Source organism: Megascapheus bottae, chromosome 13 (genome assembly GCF_031878675.1).
Source record: "Megascapheus bottae isolate mThoBot1 chromosome 13, mThoBot2.hap1, whole genome shotgun sequence".
Classification (NCBI taxonomy): Eukaryota; Metazoa; Chordata; class Mammalia; order Rodentia; family Geomyidae; genus Megascapheus; species Megascapheus bottae.
Window position 1 is genome coordinate 8,938,549 of NC_143521.1, and position 20,854 is coordinate 8,959,402.

The following is a 20,854-nucleotide window of genomic DNA, read 5'->3' on the forward strand; positions in this document are numbered from 1 at the left end:
ATATTTTATAAGGCTTTTAAGAAAAAGTGGGTCTGATTATAGCTTTTTGTGTTAAACAGGAAATATCTGGAAGAGATGATTTAAACAAGTTATAAATAAAAACATCTCTCTGTATAGACACTTCCATGGGGGGGAAGGGATTAAAGACTTTATAATTAGTATCTTCCTTTGATGAGTAATATCAAAAGGTTAAGCCATGTCCTACAGACAGCTTCTGAATAATTCATCCCTCTGAAATTATGAATGTCTTCTTTTATTTTCTCATTTCTCCTACAGAATGCAAGCACCCACTAAGACACTGAGCAGATATTATTTGTTTTTGCCAATCAGGTGTTTGAGGAAAAATCAGTTTGTATAGGAGGTAAAAATTAATAGTAAATAACACATATTGAATATATGAACAAATCACTTAAGCAAATATTTTAAAATAGAAATTTAAAAGTTGAACATTTAAGAATTTTTGTAAATAAAATTGTATTAAAGAAAATTCCTATTTCACCAAAATTAGAAAGAATACTTGTGTCTTTTAACAGGAAGTAGAATGAACCACTCTAGTGCTTTTAAGTGAAAGAAAAGAACTATCCAGTGTTCAGTCTCTGGTTATGATCTGTGTTTGATAATTTCTTTCTTTCCTTCCTTCTTCCTCTTTCTTCTTCCTTCCTTCTTCCTCTTTCTTCTTCCTTCCTTCTTTCCTTTCTCCTTCCTTCCTTCCTTCCTTCCTTCCTTCCTTCCTTCCTTCCTTCCTTCCTTCTTTCCTTCCTTCCTTCCTTCCTTCCATCTCTTCCTCCCTCCCTCCTTCCCCTCTCTTTCTCTTTGTCTGTCTGTCTGCTTCTGGGGCTTATACCAAGTGCGTGCACACTGTCCCTGAGCAATTTTTTTGCTCAAAGTTAGCACTCTACCACTTGAGACATACCTCCACTTCTGACTTTTAGTGGTTAATTAGACATAAGTGTCTCTAATAACTGTCCAGGCTGGCTTCAAACCTGGATTCTCAGATCTCAACCTCCTGAGTAGCTAGGATTACAGGGGGGAGCCACTGGAGGTTTATTCACTTCTTACAGTGTATATGTACCACTTTTAGGAAGTATAAAAAAATTCCTTTACATTTCTTTTAATCCTTTGAATCACGCTTATTACCTTGGATTTCAATTTAGAAAAATCATAAAGAGTTCTTTCCTTTATATCTGTGACTAAACAAAGCAGTATAAATCACATTGCTGCGATTTCTCAGGGAAGTCCCAGATGGAGCTTTTATAAAGTGGCTTATTTTCAACAAGATTTCTCAGATTGCTTCTGGGATTTTTAAAACCTCAAATACAAATTAGATCTAACTTACCTTCAATAGTTTCAGAAAGAGGACAAACTACCTCATTTTCAAAAAAGGAAAAGAATGTCAGATATTTCAAATATTAATGATTTGATTCTTGTTGTGTATTGCATTATTTCTAACATGTTTCAAACTCAAACCTCATTTTTATGACTTCTAAAATGCTCATCACTTGTTTGATCTATAATTTATGAGCATGTCACAGATGACCTCCTGCCTTGAGAAGACAGAAGGGTGAGGCAGTCACTGAGTGCTGAGAGATGCTGTTACATGAAACATATACTCTTCTCTCCAATCTCCACCACTCAGATTCTGTTTTTCAGAGTGCAGGTTCTTAGGAGTTCTCTTAGGATTTGTTTTGCTCACGTGGAGTTAAGAATCTGGCGAAATCCTCTCTCAGCTCTTCTTTCCATCTGTCCTGACATAAGACTACCTCTTTGAGTCTTATGATTTTTTCTTCTTGCCACATGCATCATGCTGTGCAAAAGCTAGTGTGACACCATGGCAGGCTTAATTTGAGAAATAGTTCAGTGCCATCTCTCTGTCACAGAAGGCTGTTTATGTAGGGAGCTGAACTCTAAGCTTGTTCAACTCAGAATGTGCATAAATTTAGAAATAAGTAGAGAGAAATGAGCTACAATGGATATGAATTTGATGCCATCTAATTGTGTGTTTAATTATAAGGAGAGCAATTCATACTTTGTAGTTCTCATTTGGCTGGTGAAAATTAAATCAATGTCTTTAATTCCTAATATCTGCCATTTGCAGAATTCTAAAATTCCCATCTGTGCAGGCTGATGTGTTCCTTCAGAGGCAAAATGTGAGCAATTTACTAATTGCCTTCAAGACAAAATATAACTTCATTACATTTTGCAGCCCAGTGTCTCATTTGTTAACGTGAAGATATCTTTTGAATCGTGTTCACGTTGTTTTGATGCCATGTACTATGTTGGTGGGAACTTGTCAAAATGTTTGTTGCAGTTAGTTTTAGCCACCTGCTCTCAGGGGACTCTTTTCCCTACATGCCTTATAACAGAAATGTGTACTTCTCACTCATAGGAAGGGCTGTGTTCCTAATTTTAGCAGAGTTTTCTACTGAAGAGAATCATCTTGACTTTAATTGAGTTTCTGAATCTATCAAATAACCATGTTACTGGTGATTCACATCTATAATTCTTACTACTCAGTAGACTGAGGTCTGAGAATTGAAGCCAGCCTAGGCAGGAAAGTCTGTGAGAGTCTTATCTCCAATTAATTACCAAAAAGCTGCAAGTGAAAGCATGGCTCAAGTGCAAGAGTGTTAGCCTTGAGCAGAAAAGCTCAGGAACAGAACCCAGACCCTGAGATCAAGCCCCAGGACCAGAAAACAAACAAAACAAATAGAGCTGCAGTGCCACTGACAATTTACTATTAGCCTAAACTATTGATTGTTGATATAACTAAAGACTTTTAAAAGCTTCTATAGAAAATGAGAGTATATTCTTGAGGTAGTTATCTATATTGAAAAATGCTTTCATCTATAAAGATTCTTATTTGTTTTAGTAGCTGATGAAAATGCTTTCAGTTTTTATTACAGTGAATTTAAAAATTGATATACAATTAGTTTGTTATGGTTCTAGACATTTTATTGTTTATTCTTATTATTTTGTGTGTGCATGGACTTGCTTGTGTGTATATGTATGTGTGTGCGTGCCCAGGCTGAGGCTTGAACTAAGGTCTCTGCAATCTCACTTCAGCTTTATGCTCAAGAATTGTGTTCAATCATATGATCCCCACTGTCACTTCTGATGCTTCTGGTTAATTGGAGATAAGAGTCTCATGGACTTGAGCTGTCCTCATACTGTGATTTTCGATCTCAGTGTGCTGAGTAGCTAGGATGAAAGGTATGAGCCACTAGCACCCAGGTCTAGTTAACCTTCAAATGACATTTGCCCATGAAACAGAAATCAATTATCTAATGTTCAAGTAGCTAGCTCTTTTCCTGAGCTGGGAGGACATGAAGGGTTTGCAACTGGCTTATGGCTATGTGATAAGGTTATTCTGCAATGAATAAAATCAGTTCCTTGAGAATGACTAATCAGCTTTCCTGATATCTGCCATCTAGTTTGTTTTTCCTAATTGATGACTTATTCTCTTTGCCAGATGCATTTTTCTCTGCCAGGTTTGTCCCTGAGGATTTTTATTTCCCTCCATTTTCTAAGAAAATGATTGCGTTGAGCACTGCAGCCCGTGAACAGCAAGAAAAATACACTAAACGGTTCTACTTTTTTTTTCCTCCAGGAAGAAATCAGCCATTGTGTTAAAAAATTATACTTATGGTTGGTTATGGTATCAAGGCTGGGAGCAAAAGTAAGAAGCTTTCCAGTCTAGGAGAGAAGGGGAAATAATTAGACCTTAATAATGCTGAAAATGAGTATTTAGGATCACATGAAAACAAAAAAAAATGATAACTCTTATATGCTGTAGGATGCTTTTATTGACTTTTCTTTTGCACAGAAAAAAGAAGTGAGGATAGCATCAGAATTGTACTCACAAGCTGATATGTTGAGTTGAATCTCCTTTGAACAACTACTTAAGGAAAATAATAAAAAAACAATTACAGTGACTTATGTGTCAGGGAAGTTTGATGAGTTGTGAAACAGAATAGAGAGAAAGTATCCATGAGCTTTAAGTCATGGTAACCTTCAGAGCAGGGATGAGGCCACTTCTCAGCAGTCTTTCCTGGGGTAGATCCATTACTCAGATCCTCAGGCCCCATTAGTTATATGTGAGGGGAAGGGAGAAGGTTGAATGGAGCCATCCAAGGATGAGACCGAATACCGAAAAGGTTACACTTCTTTTTACAGTCCTATTAAAAGTTTATGGTCTTTTTCAGAGTATGTGCTCTAATAAACTTAGTGTGTGCCTTTCTAATGGCAAGAGGGTCATAAGAATGGTAAAAATCTGTTCAATAATTTGTAGCTGGTTTAAGATGAGACTCATGGGGCCCTTTGTGGAATAGTGGTCCACAGTACCTTGTGAAAGAGAATACAATTCGTTGCTCATGAAAAATAGTTTTAATGGATCACCAAAGGACCCCACTTTCTTAGTTTCTAATTCTAGGGAGAATGTGATTTCCCACTTGTGTGCAAGTGGGAAAATGGAACTTAATATGTTCTGCTGAAAGAAGTGAGGGATACAACATCTATGCTTCTCTTCTTGAACATGTCTTAGATATGAGTTGTTTTTTTTTTACTTAGTGTACAAATTGGTAGCTTTATTTCAAAACATGTGCCAGAATGCTGTTTTCATTGTAAAGCAGTCTGTATTTTTTCTTGTTCTCAAGCAGGCTTGCTCAGGCTCCACTGTCTTATGATTCATGATTAATCATAAAAAAGGCTTATTCAAAGCCAGAAATCTAAGACATATCCATACATAGAAGTCCTTAAGTAATGAGTTGTTCAGCCACAATTGAATTTAAAATATAATTCTATATGTTCTACCATTAGGAAACCAAGAGGTTTTAGGCAGTTGAAGTGGACAAATAACTACATGATGTGGAGAACATGCTACCTGTACAGGGAGACAGTGGAACACAATAAAAACTATGTAGAATCAACAATAAGAAATATGTGCCATTCTTGGGGCTTGAATTCAGGGCCTGGGGTCAGTAATCAATGAGTTTTGTGCTCAAGGCTAGCATTCTGCAACTTGAACTACGGCTCCACATGTGTCTTTTTGGTAAGTAATTGTAGATAAGAATATCACAAATTATTGTGCCTGGGCTGGCTTCAAACTGCAGTCCTCAGATCTCAGCCTTCCAAGTAGCTAGGATTACAGGCATGAACCAAAGGTGCCTTACTGGATTTAAAGATTTTTGCTACTATGGGCAGATTCATTAGGTTCTTTCATCTATTATCTGTGTTACTCTTCAACTGTGTATCACCACTGAGGGACCCCTTCCCTTCCCTTCCCTTCCCTTCCCTTCCCTTCCCTTCCCTTCCCTTCCCTTCCCTTCCCTCCCCTCCCCTCCCCTCCTCTTCCCTCCCTCCCCTCCCCTTCCCTCTGTCTCTTGTCTCTTGTCTCTGTCTCCCATCCTCCCCGCCCCCCCCACTCTCTCTTTCTTTTTTGCCAGTCCTGGGGCTTGAACTCAGGGCCTGGTCACTGTCCTTGGACATTTTTTTGAAGGATTGCGCTGTACTGTTTGAGCCACAGTGCCACTTCTGGCTTTTTCTGTGTATGTGGTACCAAGGAATGAAACCCAGGGCTTTATACATGCTAGTAGAGCACTTTACCATTAGGCTACACTCCCAGCACCAGAGCTGTTTATTTCTAGTGAAACAGAGATGTAGTTCTTGCTATTTAGAAGCCTATCATATAATACAATAGGTAGCTATAGAAATAAAAATCATAACCACTATAGACCATTCTTTGGAAAAAGAATTGCAAGTACTACAGAAGCAAGAAAATAATGCAGAACCCATACTTTAGTAGACAGGGCAAAGGCTGGGAGTGAAGAGACATGTGAATGAATCTAGGTAACTGTATGTGGGTTGCATGTGACTGGAGGAGAAAATGGCGACTGATGTGTTAAAAATCAGGTCAGGATGCAGCTTTAAGTGAACTGTGCAGATTTTAATCAAGGAGTAACATGAGAATAGGATTTTTGTTTCAGACAGAGCTTCTTATTTTCTGATTGGTGCGTTGGCAAATATTAGGAAAAAGATCAGGTGGGATGGTGAGGTAGCTGAGATAGAGGAAAGGTAAAATAGAATTTAGCAACAGAGGGGAGGAATAAAGAATGGCAGAACCATAGCTACTTTGTGGCATAATTGACTAAGCTACGACTTCACTCAGAAAATTTCCCATCTAATAATACATTAAGGAAAAACACATGGACGTGCTCAATACATTTGTGTGCATTAAAGAGGTACTTTTATGGGTAGAAATGAAATATTTTACCCCTGGCTGTGTTGTACTGTGTCCTATAAGAGAATTTAATTGTACATACTAAGATTTAATTGTGATATATTCATATATGCATATAACATACCTTAATATTGGTTTTTACTCTCTCTTATCTTTACTCTCATTCCTCCTCTTCCATACTTTAACTTCCATGTCACCTCCCACAACTATATTTCACATATAAGAGAAAAATCCCCTTTCCCCACAATATTTCACAGATAGGAGAAAATCTAGTATCTAACTTTGTTGGACTGATTTGTTTCACTTAATATGATGATCTCTCATTCTACTTTTATTTTTTGCCAGTCTAAAGGCTTGAACTTAGGGCTTGAGCATGAGCCATAAATGTTTTGCCTTTTTCCATAATGGGCTTTGAACTCATACCCTCACACTTGCTTGGCTTCCTTATTCAGCTGGCATTCTACAACTTGAGCCTGCCCTATTTTTTGCTGGTTATTTTGAAGATGGAGTTTTTTTGGACTATTCCGTCCAGACTGGCTTTGAAACACAGTCCTCCAGATATCAGCCTCCAGAGTAGTTTCAATTGCATTTTTTTTGCCAGTCTTAGGGGTTGGGCCTGAGCACTGTCCTTGTGCTTTCCTCAAGGCTAGTGTTCTACTACCACTTGAGCACAGCACCACTTCTGGCTTTTTCTATGTATGTGGTACTAAAGAATTGAACCTGGGTCTTCATGCATGCTAGGCAAACACTCTACCATTAGGCCATGCTCCCGGGCCCTTTGATTGCATTTTTTAATTGCACGAATAGATGTTATTATTAATGAGCCAATTTCTTCTCATGATTGTATTCAAGAAAAGGTTTTTCTGCTTGATTTGACCCCTGTCTACTTTCCTGGCGATACATTCTCTGAGTCCTCCTTTCCACTCTACTCCAGTGGACTGGCTTCTTTTTGTTTCTCTTACTACACCACCCAAGCTTCTCTATTGATATATGTACTACAGTTCTGCAAGAGATAATCCTCATCGTGTATATCCATATGGTGCCCAGTCTTACTTTATTCAATTCTGTTCAAATGCTACCTTATCAAGGAATTTTTCCATGACTATCATTTCTAGAATAACATCCTATACTGTATCTAGCATTAGCCTTTTTTTTCTAAAGGATTACTTTTTGGTACTACATATTTTCTTTTATTGCTAATTAACAATCCACTAGAATTAAAGTTCTACACAAAGAGAGACATTGATTCTCTGAGGCACTGTTTTATTCCAAGCTCTTAAAACACTGTTTGGGTCTTAGTAATCATGTAACTAATATTTGTTGAAAGGATAACTCCATATTTACATCTGAGTACACTAATGTTTGTAGGTGCTAATGGAGGTTAAAAGTTAACCAAAATTGTGTGTCTAATACTTGTTCATGCAAAAATGGAATTGCTTTGCCTGTTTTAAGCATTATTTAAATAATGTCAAACACAACAATATTTTCATCTCCTAGAATTCTTTTTATTATTGTATTATTAATCAAATAAAATGATGATGTCTCCATATATGCCTAAAATGTGCTTTGATCAAATTAGCCTCTTCTAGTATAATATTTTATTTTATTGTAAAGGTGATGTACTGATGGGTTACAGTTACATAAGTAAGGCAAATGAGTACATTTCTTTTTGAATAGTGTTACTGTCCAGTTTTCTGCCACTTCTTTCTCCCTCCCTTCCTCCCCCCAAATGTAAATTTCATTTGCAACATAGTATCTAGTGAGTATCACTGTTTATTGGTTCACTTTTTGCCCTATCATTCCTGTGCTTTCCCCTTCCCTTCCCCAATTCAAATAAACTTATACACAAGACAAAGGGTACAAAAAAACCAGTGACAAACAGGGATAAAACTGAAAGGAAAAAAAGAAAGAAAAAAGAACTGCAAACAGTAAACTAAAAACTCCTCTTGGACATTCTTTTCCATAGGCATCATTTTAGAAATGAAAATGAAAGCAACATTGAGATTCTACCTCACCTTAGTTAGCATGCCATTGTCAAGAAGACTAATAATAACAGATGCTGGCTGGGATGTGGCCAAAATGGAATGCTGTTGGTGGGAATGTAAACTTATTCAGTAACTCTGGAAAGCAGTATGGAGTTTCCTTAGAAGACTAAACATAGAGCTCCCCTATGACCCAACAATTCCATTCCTGTCCACTTGCCCAACTGTCACAAGCAAGGCCACACTAAAGTTACCAGCATAGCCATGTTCATTGCAGTATTATTTACCATAGCTAAGATATAGTATAAAACCAGATGCCTCTCAGTAAATAAGCAAATAAAGAAAATGTGGTATATACACACAATGGAATTCTATGCCTCCATCAGAAAGAATGACATTGCCCCATTGGTAAGGAAATGGTAAGACTTGGGGAAAAATTATATTAAGTGAAGTAACCCGTCCCAAAGAAACAGGCTGTGTAATCCTCCTCATTTGTATTGAATAGAATATATCTAGGTTATTCGTAGCAGAGGATCTAATATCATATTTATCTACCATTTTACAAGTTTTAGTGAGTTTACAATACAAATACACCTATAATGTACTTTAATCATATTTGCTCCTCCATCTCCTTCTTCTTTCCTCTTGCTCATAGCTCTATGTGTTTATAGTGATAAACCTTCCTCTTACAACTCAATTATTACTAGTAAGTAATCTTTATAGTGATAAACATTCCTCTTACAACTCAATTATTATGAGTAAGCTACACTTTTATTTTCATTTGGATCTAAGACTTAAAATTTTTTTACTTGCCCTCTTATTTCTTCAACAGTGTATTGTTCAGTTTTTGTATATATTTGAATATTTTTTCTAGTTTCTTTTGCCATTGATCCTATTTTTATTCTGTTATGGTCTAAAAGAACACAAGAAGCAATTTCAATTTTCTTATATTTATTAAATTTGTTTAATGCCCTAAAATCTGACCTGTTTGGGAAAATGCTGCTGAGAAGAATGTATGTTCTATGGTTGTTGGGTAGAATATTCTGTAGAAGTCTATTGAGTCTGTTTAATTTATAGTATCATTTAATTCTGATGTTTATTTGCTGACTTTTTTGTCTAAATGACCTATCTAGTGATGGAAATGAGGATATTAAAGTCACCTTCTATTTTTGTTTGGAGGGTATAAGTTCAAAGCACAGTAATTGTTACTCACATGAATTAATTGAATTTTGTGTATTACATACAGTGGTAATCTTCTTTGTTTGTTAGTAATGTAGGCCAGGGAAGGCTCCTTGGAGGGACTTACAGCTCAGTGTAAGCATGAAGGAGAAAGCAGGAATTAGTCAAGTGAAAAAAGCCAGAGAGAATAAAAAGGATATATAATTAAATGTCAAGGTCAAGCAAAGGTCATGAACGTTATAAGTCTTTAGGGGTAACAGCGCAGAAAGGTGAGGAATTATATGAAGCTGGTAAACAGAGACTTGGTAAAGAAGGGTTTTCTAAGCATTGTTATGAACACTTACTCTACCCCAGGGTGAAGAAAATCATTTTGACTAATAACATGATCAGATTTGAACTTTCAAAAGGTTACTCTGGCTGCAGCGTGAAAGACAGAGAAAAGGCAAGGAAGTATAGCTGTAGCAGCATTGGTTAGAGCTAATGGTGGCCTGAGAATAGATAGAGAGGATGATTGAAGAGGTATTTAGAAGGTAACAACCTATATGCATATAAAAAGTTAGGTCTGAGGCTTGAGGGAAGTGAAATTCAAGGGTGACTAATCACATGTAGTTGGCTAATCCATATGTATAACATAAAGGATGAATAAAAGAAACACCTGTCCTTGGGCAGTGTTCCATTGCTGTTCCTAGTACTGGGCCTTTTCAATTACAGAATCATTGCAACAGTAGCTTCCTTGGAACAATAAAGAGAATATCAGTTTACAAGCCATGATTAAACTTTCTGATAATGAAAGTTAATGTCTGTGACCCAGCCTTTGAAAAAAACTACAGAACAGGATGAAAATGTGAAGGTCTGAATTTAGCTTCCTTGTGAAATCACTGGAGCATCATTTAATTAATCTCTCTAATTACCCTCAGTTTGCAGTATAATTAATATTTGCTTACTAGCTTTCAAATTTCTTCTGATCACGTAATGGTCTGATATTCCAGTCAATATCTACATTTTCTATGCATGCCTTTTATGCTACCAGGTTTCTTACCTTGAAAGTTTTCAAAAAGATTTTTAAATTACCTGATAGGATGATGATCAGTCTACATGTAAAATTTAAAATTACTTTTCTCTTGATTCAAGGTCAAAATCCACAGCGCCCTGAATCTGTGTTTTTCCATTGTTCCCTTCAGAAAATCCTTGCTTACCTTGCCTATAGCCTGCATTGATTATGAGGTCCAAATTTCATGTTTCCTTTGATGGATTCACAAATGTTTTGTTCTAGTTTTGTTCCTTTTGTTTGGTTGTACTTGGGCTTGAATTTGAACTTACATTCTGAATTGAATTTTTTGCTCACAACTGGTGCTCTACCACTTGAGCCAAGCCTTTACTTTCAGCTTTTTGCTGGTTAATTTGTCTTCCGGAGTTAGCTCTGAACCTTTATTCTCAGATCTCAGCCTCTCAAGCAGGTAGGATTATAAGCATGAGCCACTAAGGTCTGGCTTGTTCTATTCTTTAAAATGTCCAGAAATCACATTTTTCCTTACAAAAATATTTATCATTGAAGACTAAGAGAAAATCAGTTTCTCTCCAAAGCATTTTCATGCATCTATACCAATCAAATATATTTAACTAAATGACAAAAACTTGCTTTTATTATTGCCTACATGTTTAGAGCACTGTCCTCCATCTTGACTCTATATTATAATTACCTGGTGAATTTTTAAATATTCTAATACCCAGGCCTAATCTAAAGACAATTAAATCAAAATCGCTGGGTTGATATGCAGATGTATGTGTTGTTGAAGCTTCTAGATAAGTTCAGTTTTAAGACATGGGTAAGGAATCCTATGTTAGAGAATCTGATGAATTACTCATTAATTCAAAAGAACTCCTAAATTCAAGTATCATAAAAGGTCTTGTTTTCTCCAACCACAAGGTGGCAGCATCGCAATACAGCATATACTTCAAGCTTCAGGAAGTAAACATGGAAATCTAATTCATGATACTAATTAATAGCATTTGAAGGTCTCTTTAGCTGGAAATAGCAATTAGCTTCTTTATTTGGCATTCTATGTTGATTGATTTGCCTAATAAATATATTTATTTCAACAACTTAAATTAGGAGGAACTATATTCCAAGTCATAGCTGGGTAAAGAAAGGAAAAAAAAAAATCCCCCCATGGATTTTTGTATTTAGATAGATCTTGGTTTACATATTGCCACCTCCATTTATAGGAAGTGATACCTTTCTTAATTTCAATACTTCTATTGCTAATTTATGAAAGAATTGTTCTTAACAGGTGGAAATGAGATAATCCTTGAAAGTTTAGCTTTGGAAAAGTGGTACTAGGATGATGAAGCTGTTGAGGAAGAAAATGACAATGCAATGTCATCAATTTCACAAGTTTTTAAGTTCTAGGATACTGCGCTTTCAGGTAGTCTTTCCTAAATGGGAGTCTCTCCTTTTCCTGTCTATATGCTGTTTTTCCTTTTGCACTGGGATTATTTGATTAAAAAAGAAAAGTATGCTCTATGTATTCCAAAGAACAAAGAATCAAAACCAACCTTTTAAGAAATTGCATTTACATCCTTATCAGCGGATGTGATTTACACATTTATAGCTAAGTTCTGCAAAAAAAAATGAGCCCTTGTCCAATAATAACTAGTTTGCTTTCTCAAACATTAAAGCTGCTCTCTGAAAACACCAGTGCTACCTAGATGCCAAGTTCGAAGAAAAGTGGCATCTCACGGAATTATCCACTGGGAGGTCTCAGTTCTGACATCAGTTCCTCTGATTTCAGAGGTAGTCATTGCTGCCTTCTCCAGCCTCAACAAGTGGTGAGATGTTTCCACCTTTCAGAATTGTGTATGCCACGAGTTCTCACCTTTTAGCCCTCATTTCTTTCCTATAGCCTTCATTTTGAGTCATGTAAATGACTCTAGTGTATGCATTATCCTATATAGCTGTCCTGAGTTCCAGATTTCTAAGTTTCCAGTCACCGAAGTTTAAATTGGCCCTTGAAGATAAATATGTTGGGTATTGAACTGGGCACAGCTCCTGTACTCTTCTCAAGATCCTGGTCCTTTTCTTCCACAAGATGATCCATACCAACCCAGGAGTCGTGCCATGCTGCTTCCTCAGCCCCCACTTCACATCCCGTTGTCAGAGCTTCTCAATTCTTGAGCCACTTCTCCTCCCCCTGTGGAGAAAACCACTTCTCAAGGAAAATATTCACACTTCATTACTTACCTCATACTCACCCTCTCTCGCCCTCCTTCTCTCCCCCTCCCCCCACTCTTGATTATGCTGGAGACTGAGCTCAGGCCTTTGCTTCCCAGGTAGGCACTTGACTACCTGAGTCAGATCTCCAAGCTTTCGTCCTCTGATGATTTTTGAGATAGAGACTTCTACCCTCCTATTTATCCTTCCCCTCAAAGCTAGGATGTCAGTCTCCAGCCCAGCTGTTGTTTAAGAAGGGAGATCTTGAAGACCTTTTGCCTGGCCTGTAGCACATCCTCTAGATGTGAGCATGTTGCAGTGCTGAGATCAAACATGAGCCACTAACTTCCAGCTCTCATACGCATTCCTTAATGTAGTTCAGACTGACATCAGCATGAAAGCCGCCTTCATACAGGCACGCACTCAGAGCTTCTTTATCTGTCATTTCCCTTCCTTCCAGAATGCCCTGCTTGCAGACCATCACTTTCCTTTGAGTTCTTTCAAAGGCCTCACTTCTAGGAACTTAATGTAAGATGAAAATTAGTAAGATGACAGATGTAGCTCAAGTGCTAGAGTGTCAGTCTTGAGCAAGAAAGACAAATAAGAATGAGTCGTCTCACCGGAGCCCTGAATTGAAACTGTAGGACTTGAACAAAAACTTAAAATATCCATCTGTTTAGTTCCCAGAGATGGATTTTATAACTCAGGAGAGTACTAGCAACTCATAAGACTTAAAAATACTCCTACACAAATAGAACTATGAAATAATATATTATCAAATAATAAATTTACGATTATTGTATATATGTTATAAAATATGCATGTATCATAATATGGCCTTCACTTTCAGTTTTTCAAGTAACTGGAAGGAAGGAATGATGTTGTAACAGATGGGAAAATGATGGAAGAGATGATACCAATCAAGATGCATTGTACTCATAAAATGACTTGTACATTTGACACCTCTTTGTAAAGCTACTTGAAAATAATTTAAAAAATAAGTTCCTAAAGAATCTTTCAGATTTGTTTGCCAATGCTCACTTCACACTGGGATTCTCAGATCTCAGACTCCTGAATAACTAGAATTATAGGTGTTAGCCACCAGTGCTAGGGTCCTGTAAAGTTTCTTTATTTTAAAATTCTTTTTTTTCTCTTATAACATTTTTTTCCCTCAGGTAACTTGTGTTTGAGTATCCTAGTATTCATTTCTTTGGGGTCAGACACTAGGTTAGTGTTCCTTTGGTGATGCTATGCATCCATTTTTTTCAATTTTAAGTTTCCTTTATAATTTAAAGTTTGTTGTAAAGGTGATGTATAGAGGGCTTACAGTTACACACGTAAGGTAATGAGTGTATTTCTTTGAAACAGGGTCACCCTTTTCCTCGTTTTCTTCTACTTTTTCCCCTCCTTCTCCACTTCCCCCCAGCTGTAAATTCCATCCCCAACATAGTGTCTAGTGAGTATCACTAGAATTGGTTCTTGTTGCCTTATGTCGCAGTCTGAGTATTTGAAATATGAAAAACTTGATCTGGCAATCAGAGATTCTTTTACCTAGTACAGACTCATTTGAAGAAACAAACTTCTGTTGGTTCTCCAAAGAGCTCATTAGATAGAGAAAACAGCATGTTAAAAGAAAAGAAATCAAATCAAATATTAAAAAGTCCATCTTATTTGGTGCTATATAAGAGTTTTTCTATCTAAATTTTTTATTTACATAATCAGAAAGTCAAAACCTTAAGAATTTCTATTCATTAACTCTTCTAAATTGTAACTCATTGGAAAGGTCATTCATTAATCAAGGACATGCTTGATTTTAAAATTGTTTATTTTCTTAAGTGGAGTTGCTGATTTAATTAACTTTGTGATTAAATGACTTTATTGGTTAAAGCCTTTCAATTAACTGCATTTTTGGCAATAATCAACTACCAAGGTAGTTGCTCAAAAAGAAAAAATGAAGTGCTAATCAGCAAGACAAGACAAACATGCAATATCATTTACTTTGATCCAACTGCTGAATTAATAGTGAATGTGCACTCTGAAAGACAGTGCTATTTAAAGTTTTTGATGGCATCTTTAACAAGGCAGAGGAACAGAGAGATGCTTAATTGGGACTAAAGGAGCAGAAGAAACACAACAACTTGATGGCTGTCATATGGTTCAGAACATGACTGGTATAGAAAAAAATGTCAATTCAAGGTTCAAAGATAGATAAAAGGAACAATTTTGCATGCCATATTTCGTATATTTAGCTCTCATCTCCTTCAAGATTTGTATGTACAGACTGTTGATGACTAAGATATTTTGACAGAAAGCATTTAAGAGTCTAAGCCTTGGCTCCTTATGTGACAGTTGCCAGACAGAGTTTCACGTGTGCAATGACAGAAAACTGGAATGGAAATCAGAGTCACAGGCTCAAATTTGTCTTTAATGAAAATTTTTTTTGTGCATTGAATTATTGAACTTATTATTTCTGCAACTCTGCAGATTCTTTCATTCCATTGTTTCCTGTAAGAAACTATAAATGTTATGCCTAAATTTGTCACTAATTAACTCTATGATCATGGAAAAATCACTTTTTCTCTCTGAGTTTCTATAATCTCATTTGTGAATTGGAAAAGAATGACACTAGTTTCCAGACTGTGTTGCATTGCTTAAATTAGGCAGATGAAAAAATTATTTTATTACACATCTTTTCTTTCTTCCTATCTTCCCTTCCCTCCCTCCTTCCTTCCTCCCTTCCTCCTTCCTTCCTCCCTCCCTCCCTCCCTTCCTCCCCCCCTCTCTTTCTCTCTTTCTGATATATTTGCATGTACACTGCTGTATTTTCATGTGCTTATTAGGCAGGCACTCTACTTGAACTGTGCTTCCAGTTCTTTTTGGCTTTAGTTCATTTTCTATAGGGCTTCGTGTTTTTTCTCCCCTCCCTCATTCTCTGGGCTGACCTTGGGACATGAGCCACTAGAAGATGGCCTCCTGAGTAAATGGAATTAAAGAGGCATATCATCATGCCCAGCTTGTGTGTTAGGATGCATCTCAGTGACTCTAACCAGGCTAGCCTTATACCATGAAGCTTCTGGCCTCTACCCTCTGAATAGATGGAGTGCAGATATGATCTGCCCTGCTTGAATCCTGTTTATATGAAAGATTAAATATACAATAGATTAATACGTTTTGTTCAACAATATATTATGTAAGTGATATAAAAATATAGCACAAGAAGAGGCAATTTTTAGTTTGTGGATCTCTATTAGGCAATGAATATTAAAGGCAATCGTATTAGGCAAGAGATTTCTTCAGTAAGAAATCTTCCTCAAGCATTCTATAGAAAGACAACTAAAGCCATATTCCTTGTTCCTGACTTATTCTGAAGAATTATAGCCTTCTATCTCTAAGAAACATATTTTATAACTGATATTTATAATCTTAAAAGTGGAAAAAACAGAAGGAAATGTTGACATGATATTCTGGAGAAGAGAATGGCATAAACACTATGTTTAAAATTCTAGTGGTAGATGTGCTGGACCCCTAGCTACTTGGGAAGGCAAAATCTGAGTTTCTCAGTTCAAAGCCAGCCTGGACAAGAATGTCCCTGAGACTCTTATTACTAATTAACCACCAAGAAGCTGGAAGTAGAACTGTGAGAGCAAGTGGGAGAGTGAAGACTTGAGGAAAAAACTCAGACAGAGCGTAGGCCCTGAGTTAAGACCTAGGACTGACTCTCTCTCTCTCTCTCTCTCTCTCTCTCTCTCTCTCTCTCTCTCTCTCTCTCTCTCTCTCTCTCTCACACACACACACACACACACACACACAGTGGTAAAAAATGTCTAAGGCCTTTTCTCTGCTCTCAAATCACTATAAATCACTATAAATATTTATATTATATAGGTGAGTGATCACTTTCTTTACAGACTAATGGGGTAAAGGGTTAACTAATAACTAAAATTTTAATAAGAAGTAAGTAGAATTCTTTTAGACAAAGAAAATGAGGTCAGTCAAATATTTATTATTTTTATTTGAGAGTCAGCACTATAGTCATTTGTGTGAGATTACTTTTTTAAATCAGGTTTTAATAAAAATGTATCATTAATTAGTCATGTAAATTTAAGTTACACTTCTAAAATACATTTTGAATATCAGTGTCCTAAGAACTAATAAGTTCATGTATAACTAGAATACATGGTTTCTTGGGGAAAAAGTTATTTAACTAGAAAAAGAACAACAGTCTTTATCAACCTCTCAAAGATAGTTGAATTGAACTGAAATAATTTTAACATAATATAAATATTTATAATATGTATTAGGTTATTGTTTATGCCATCTATATGGCTTAGTCTTTTTTTTTTAATTTTTTTTGCCAGTCCTGGGCTCAGGGCCTGAGCGCTGTCCTTGGACTTTCTCAAGGCTAGAGCTCTACCACTTGAGCCTCAGCACCACTTCCGGCTTTTTTCTATGTATGTAGAACCGAGGAATCGAACCCGGGTCTTCGTGCATGCTAGGCAAGCACGCTACCACTAGGCCAAACTCCTGGCCCTATATGGCTTATAGTCTTAAAGAGTTTCATCCAAGAAGATAAATTTCAAATCTCTAGAGATAATATAATACTAATCATTAATATCTTGAAAAAAACCCGAAGACATGAAACCCCAAGAACTCTACACATACCATTAATTTCCTTTCATCTTTCTTCTCCTTTCCCTCCTCCTCTTCCTCCTCCTCCTCCTTTTCTTCCTCATTCTTCTTCTCCTTCTTCTTCCTCTTCTTGATAGGTTATGGGTCTTTAACTTGGGGCTTGGGCGCTGTCTCTGAGTTCTTTTGCACAAGACTATCACTTTTAGCCACTTCTAATTTTCTGGTGGTTAACTGGAATTAAGAGTCTCACAAACTTACCTCCATGGGCTGGCTTTGAACTGTAATCCTCATCCTCAGATCTCAGCCTCCTGAGAAGCTAGGATTATAGGAATAAGCACCTTGCTCTAATGATTGCTACCCAAGTATCTAAATCTCTGTGTGTGTGTGTGTGTGCATGTGATGTCATTTACCTTATTGCATTATTGATTTATTACTCTTGTATTTTGTCATACAGAAGATATATGTTAATCACCTCTATTGTAGGTGACGTTTTTATTTGCTCTCCAGAAAAGAAAGCTAAACCCAAACCCAAATATGTAGCTCACTGCATGGATGACTACAAACATAACTGTGTTTAAAATGTCCCTCTTGCTTTATTGGAAGGCAAACACTTGTACTCAGCACATAGCATTCCTTTTTTGTAATCAGTGGAGTTTATGTGCTTTGTACTTTATACATCAGACACAGCTGGGTGCTGAAATTCCAAGGAAAATCTCCTCAAAATAGCTTTGTTACGAGCAGAAAATGGCATTTATGAACTGTGGCAGAAATTTGACTCTTGAGCCGTGTTCATTTGTGAAACTTGAATGGAAAAACCCAGTGTGGAAGGAAGCCAGTCTCCGAGGATCCTATCGTTAGACAAAGAGATGCCAAAGAAACCCAGAACTCTGTGGGCTCTACTGGCCTGTGCCCCACCCTGCCGGCCACAGCCATGGTTACTGGTTAACAGAAAGCAGCTCTGCAGGAAACCGGCACCAGGCAACTGCACACCAGGGAATGTCTTTGCTCTAGCAGCCTCAGAAACTACTTGCTCACTCATGAAATCACAGTTTGGCTATCACTTTGGGAATCTTTTATGATTCCAGATAGAAGGTTCTACCCCAGTCAGGCCTCCTGGTTAGTGCTTGCTTACCCAGACCTCTTACCTTGGTCATTGTTTATGTACTCTTACTACTGTGCCAGGGGACAATAAGGGACAGAGGTCTGCTTTGGCTTAGTTGCTGGCTGCAGCAGGATTGGTTGACATGGGCATAACAATAGCTTTATTGAAAGCCGGTTGTTCTTTCAGTTAGAATGGGTGCTGAGGAAATGTTTGGCTCTAAGAGTCTTTCTCTGATACTATCATGCTAATGTGTTTTACCACATCTGGACAAAGTCTTTTATTTTTATATCCAGATGCTTCTACAGGATGTGAACTATCCGAGCATGCCATGAGGGTGAATATTATTATCTGATACACACAGGCTACTTGAGATTTGAGTCTAAGCAGGGCCTCTGTGGCTGATTGTGAGCCAAAGAACCTTTCACAGACCTTTTTTTTTTTTTTTTTCGGTGTCAGTCCTGGGGCTTGAACTCATGTCCCATGCACTATGTTTGAGCTTTTGTGTTCAAAACTAGTGCTCTACCACTTGAGCCATAGCTTGACTTCCAGCCTTCTTTTGGTGTCTAATTGGAGAAAAGGGTTTAACAGGGGCTGTGATCGTGGCCTAGTTGCAGAGTGCTTGCCTAGCATGCACAAAGCATCGGTTTGATTCCACATATACAGAAAAACCTGGAAATGGCTCACGTGGTAGAGCACCAGCCTTAAAAAAGCTCATGGAAAGTACTCAGGCCCTGAGTTCAATCCACAGGACTGTCACATCATATCCTCATCAAGAATGAGCCCACAGAGCCCTCGTAGTACAAGAAAGCTCCATTCCATTGCCAACCAACAGCTTCTTCTGCCTGAACTACTGGTGTGGGATATTTAAGTCATTTAAAGACAGAGCACAGAGTTTTTACGACATGTCAAGAAACCTTATGGACTCCTTTTCTGAAAAGATTTAAAAATGGGACATGACAGTGCCACGCTGGGAAGGTTTTAATGGTACTTTCTCTCTTTGCTTGCTAGTGAATAGCAGAAGTGGAATCTCAAGGCCCTTGCTATCAAATATCCAGCCAGCCATGGTTTCTCAGTTGTGGTTTCTAAGTAGAAGGTTCTGCAAAGGGAGCTTTGGGATTTGGGTTTTGCTGCCTCACATGGTCAGTGAAAAGCGTTGAAATAGAAGTAAATCTTCCACATTTGTGAGGAAACTTTAGCTCATGAACCTGTTGGTAATTCCCCCATAATTTACATTTTGTTGTGATCATACTCAAAATCAGTGCTTTGTGAAAGTTTCATTATGTCTTGGTTATAATTCAAACTTTCTTATTTGTTATTCTTCTGCAGCCTCCGCCTCAGATATATGACAAACAGCTGGATGAAAGAGAACATACCATTGATGAGTGGAAAGGTGACTTTACTATTTTAACATGTCTATTTTCTCTATTGAAACTCAGAATGCACAAGTACCTGATTCTTTCTATATCTGAGTCTCAGGATGCAGAAAGCATCCTCAAGACTTTGTTCTTTAAAATAATTTACTCAAAGATGGTTTTAAAATTTCTTGCCCAGGATATAGCTCAGTGCATTTTTAGCATGTACAATGCCCTGGGTTCAATCACCACACAGGTGAGATGTGAAAAGTTGTTTCAAAGCTTCTAGAACTTCAAATAGGATAGCATAATAGAATTTTACATTGTACAATAGAGAACATGAGTTAATTATTGATACCTTTTGAATGCAGTAGTATGCCAGGCACCAGTGTCTCACACCTATTATTCTAGTTGTTTAGGATGCTAAGATCTAAGGATCCTGGCTCAAAGCCATCCTGGGTAGGAAGGTCTGTGAAACTTTCATTTCCAATGAACTAGCAAAAATATGGGAATAGAAGTGTGGTTCAATTGGTAATATGCTAACTCTGAGCACGAACTTGCCCTGAGTTCAATCCCTAATATTCCCACACCTAGTGTGCTGATTTATCAATATGTTTGCCATGGTGAATGGATGACTTCAATGTAAAATATTAATGCTTTAAATTTAATACATTTGAATGTAAACTTATCGTATGAAACATAAAATTAAGTTTGAGCTAATTTTGAAGTCAACAAATAAAATATAGTTAGTACATAAATTACTTCACTAGGTTTGTATGACTTGGAGGTTTAAATAAATACATAGGTAACTAAAAGGCTTATTTCTCCTTTACATTTCATCAATAAATACATCCATCTATCTTTTTCAGAATTTTTCTAAATTTCTTTAAAATTATAATTAGATTGAAACTTTTTTTTACGCTACTCTTACATAACTAGAGAAGAGAGGAAACACAGGTGCTGTCAAGTGATAGAAGAAAATGGGAAGGAATATGAAGGAATGATCTGAAGAAAGGAAGCCCTACCTTTAAAGATCAGTAAATACTTTTCATTAGGAAAAGGGAAATCTCAAATATACAAGGCTATATAAAAGGTACAAAGTAAAGCAAGCAGTAGGAGTAAGCAAAGAGGTCATAAAAGCAGAAAAGAGATTCCATGGCCCAG

General features: G+C 37.0%; 1 protein-coding gene across 5 annotated transcripts in view; it reads left to right on the top strand.

Moving 5' to 3' along the window:
* Mapk10 (mitogen-activated protein kinase 10) overlaps positions 1–20,854 on the top strand; it is a 300,242-nt gene that overhangs the window by 261,822 nt on the left and 17,566 nt on the right. For all 5 annotated transcript variants that reach the window (XM_090343267.1, XM_090343269.1, XM_090343268.1 and 2 more), the window contains one exon: positions 19,665–19,728. In XM_090343267.1, coding sequence (XP_090199393.1) covers positions 19,665–19,728 — 64 coding nt within the window. The remainder of the gene's footprint in view (positions 1–19,664; positions 19,729–20,854) is intronic.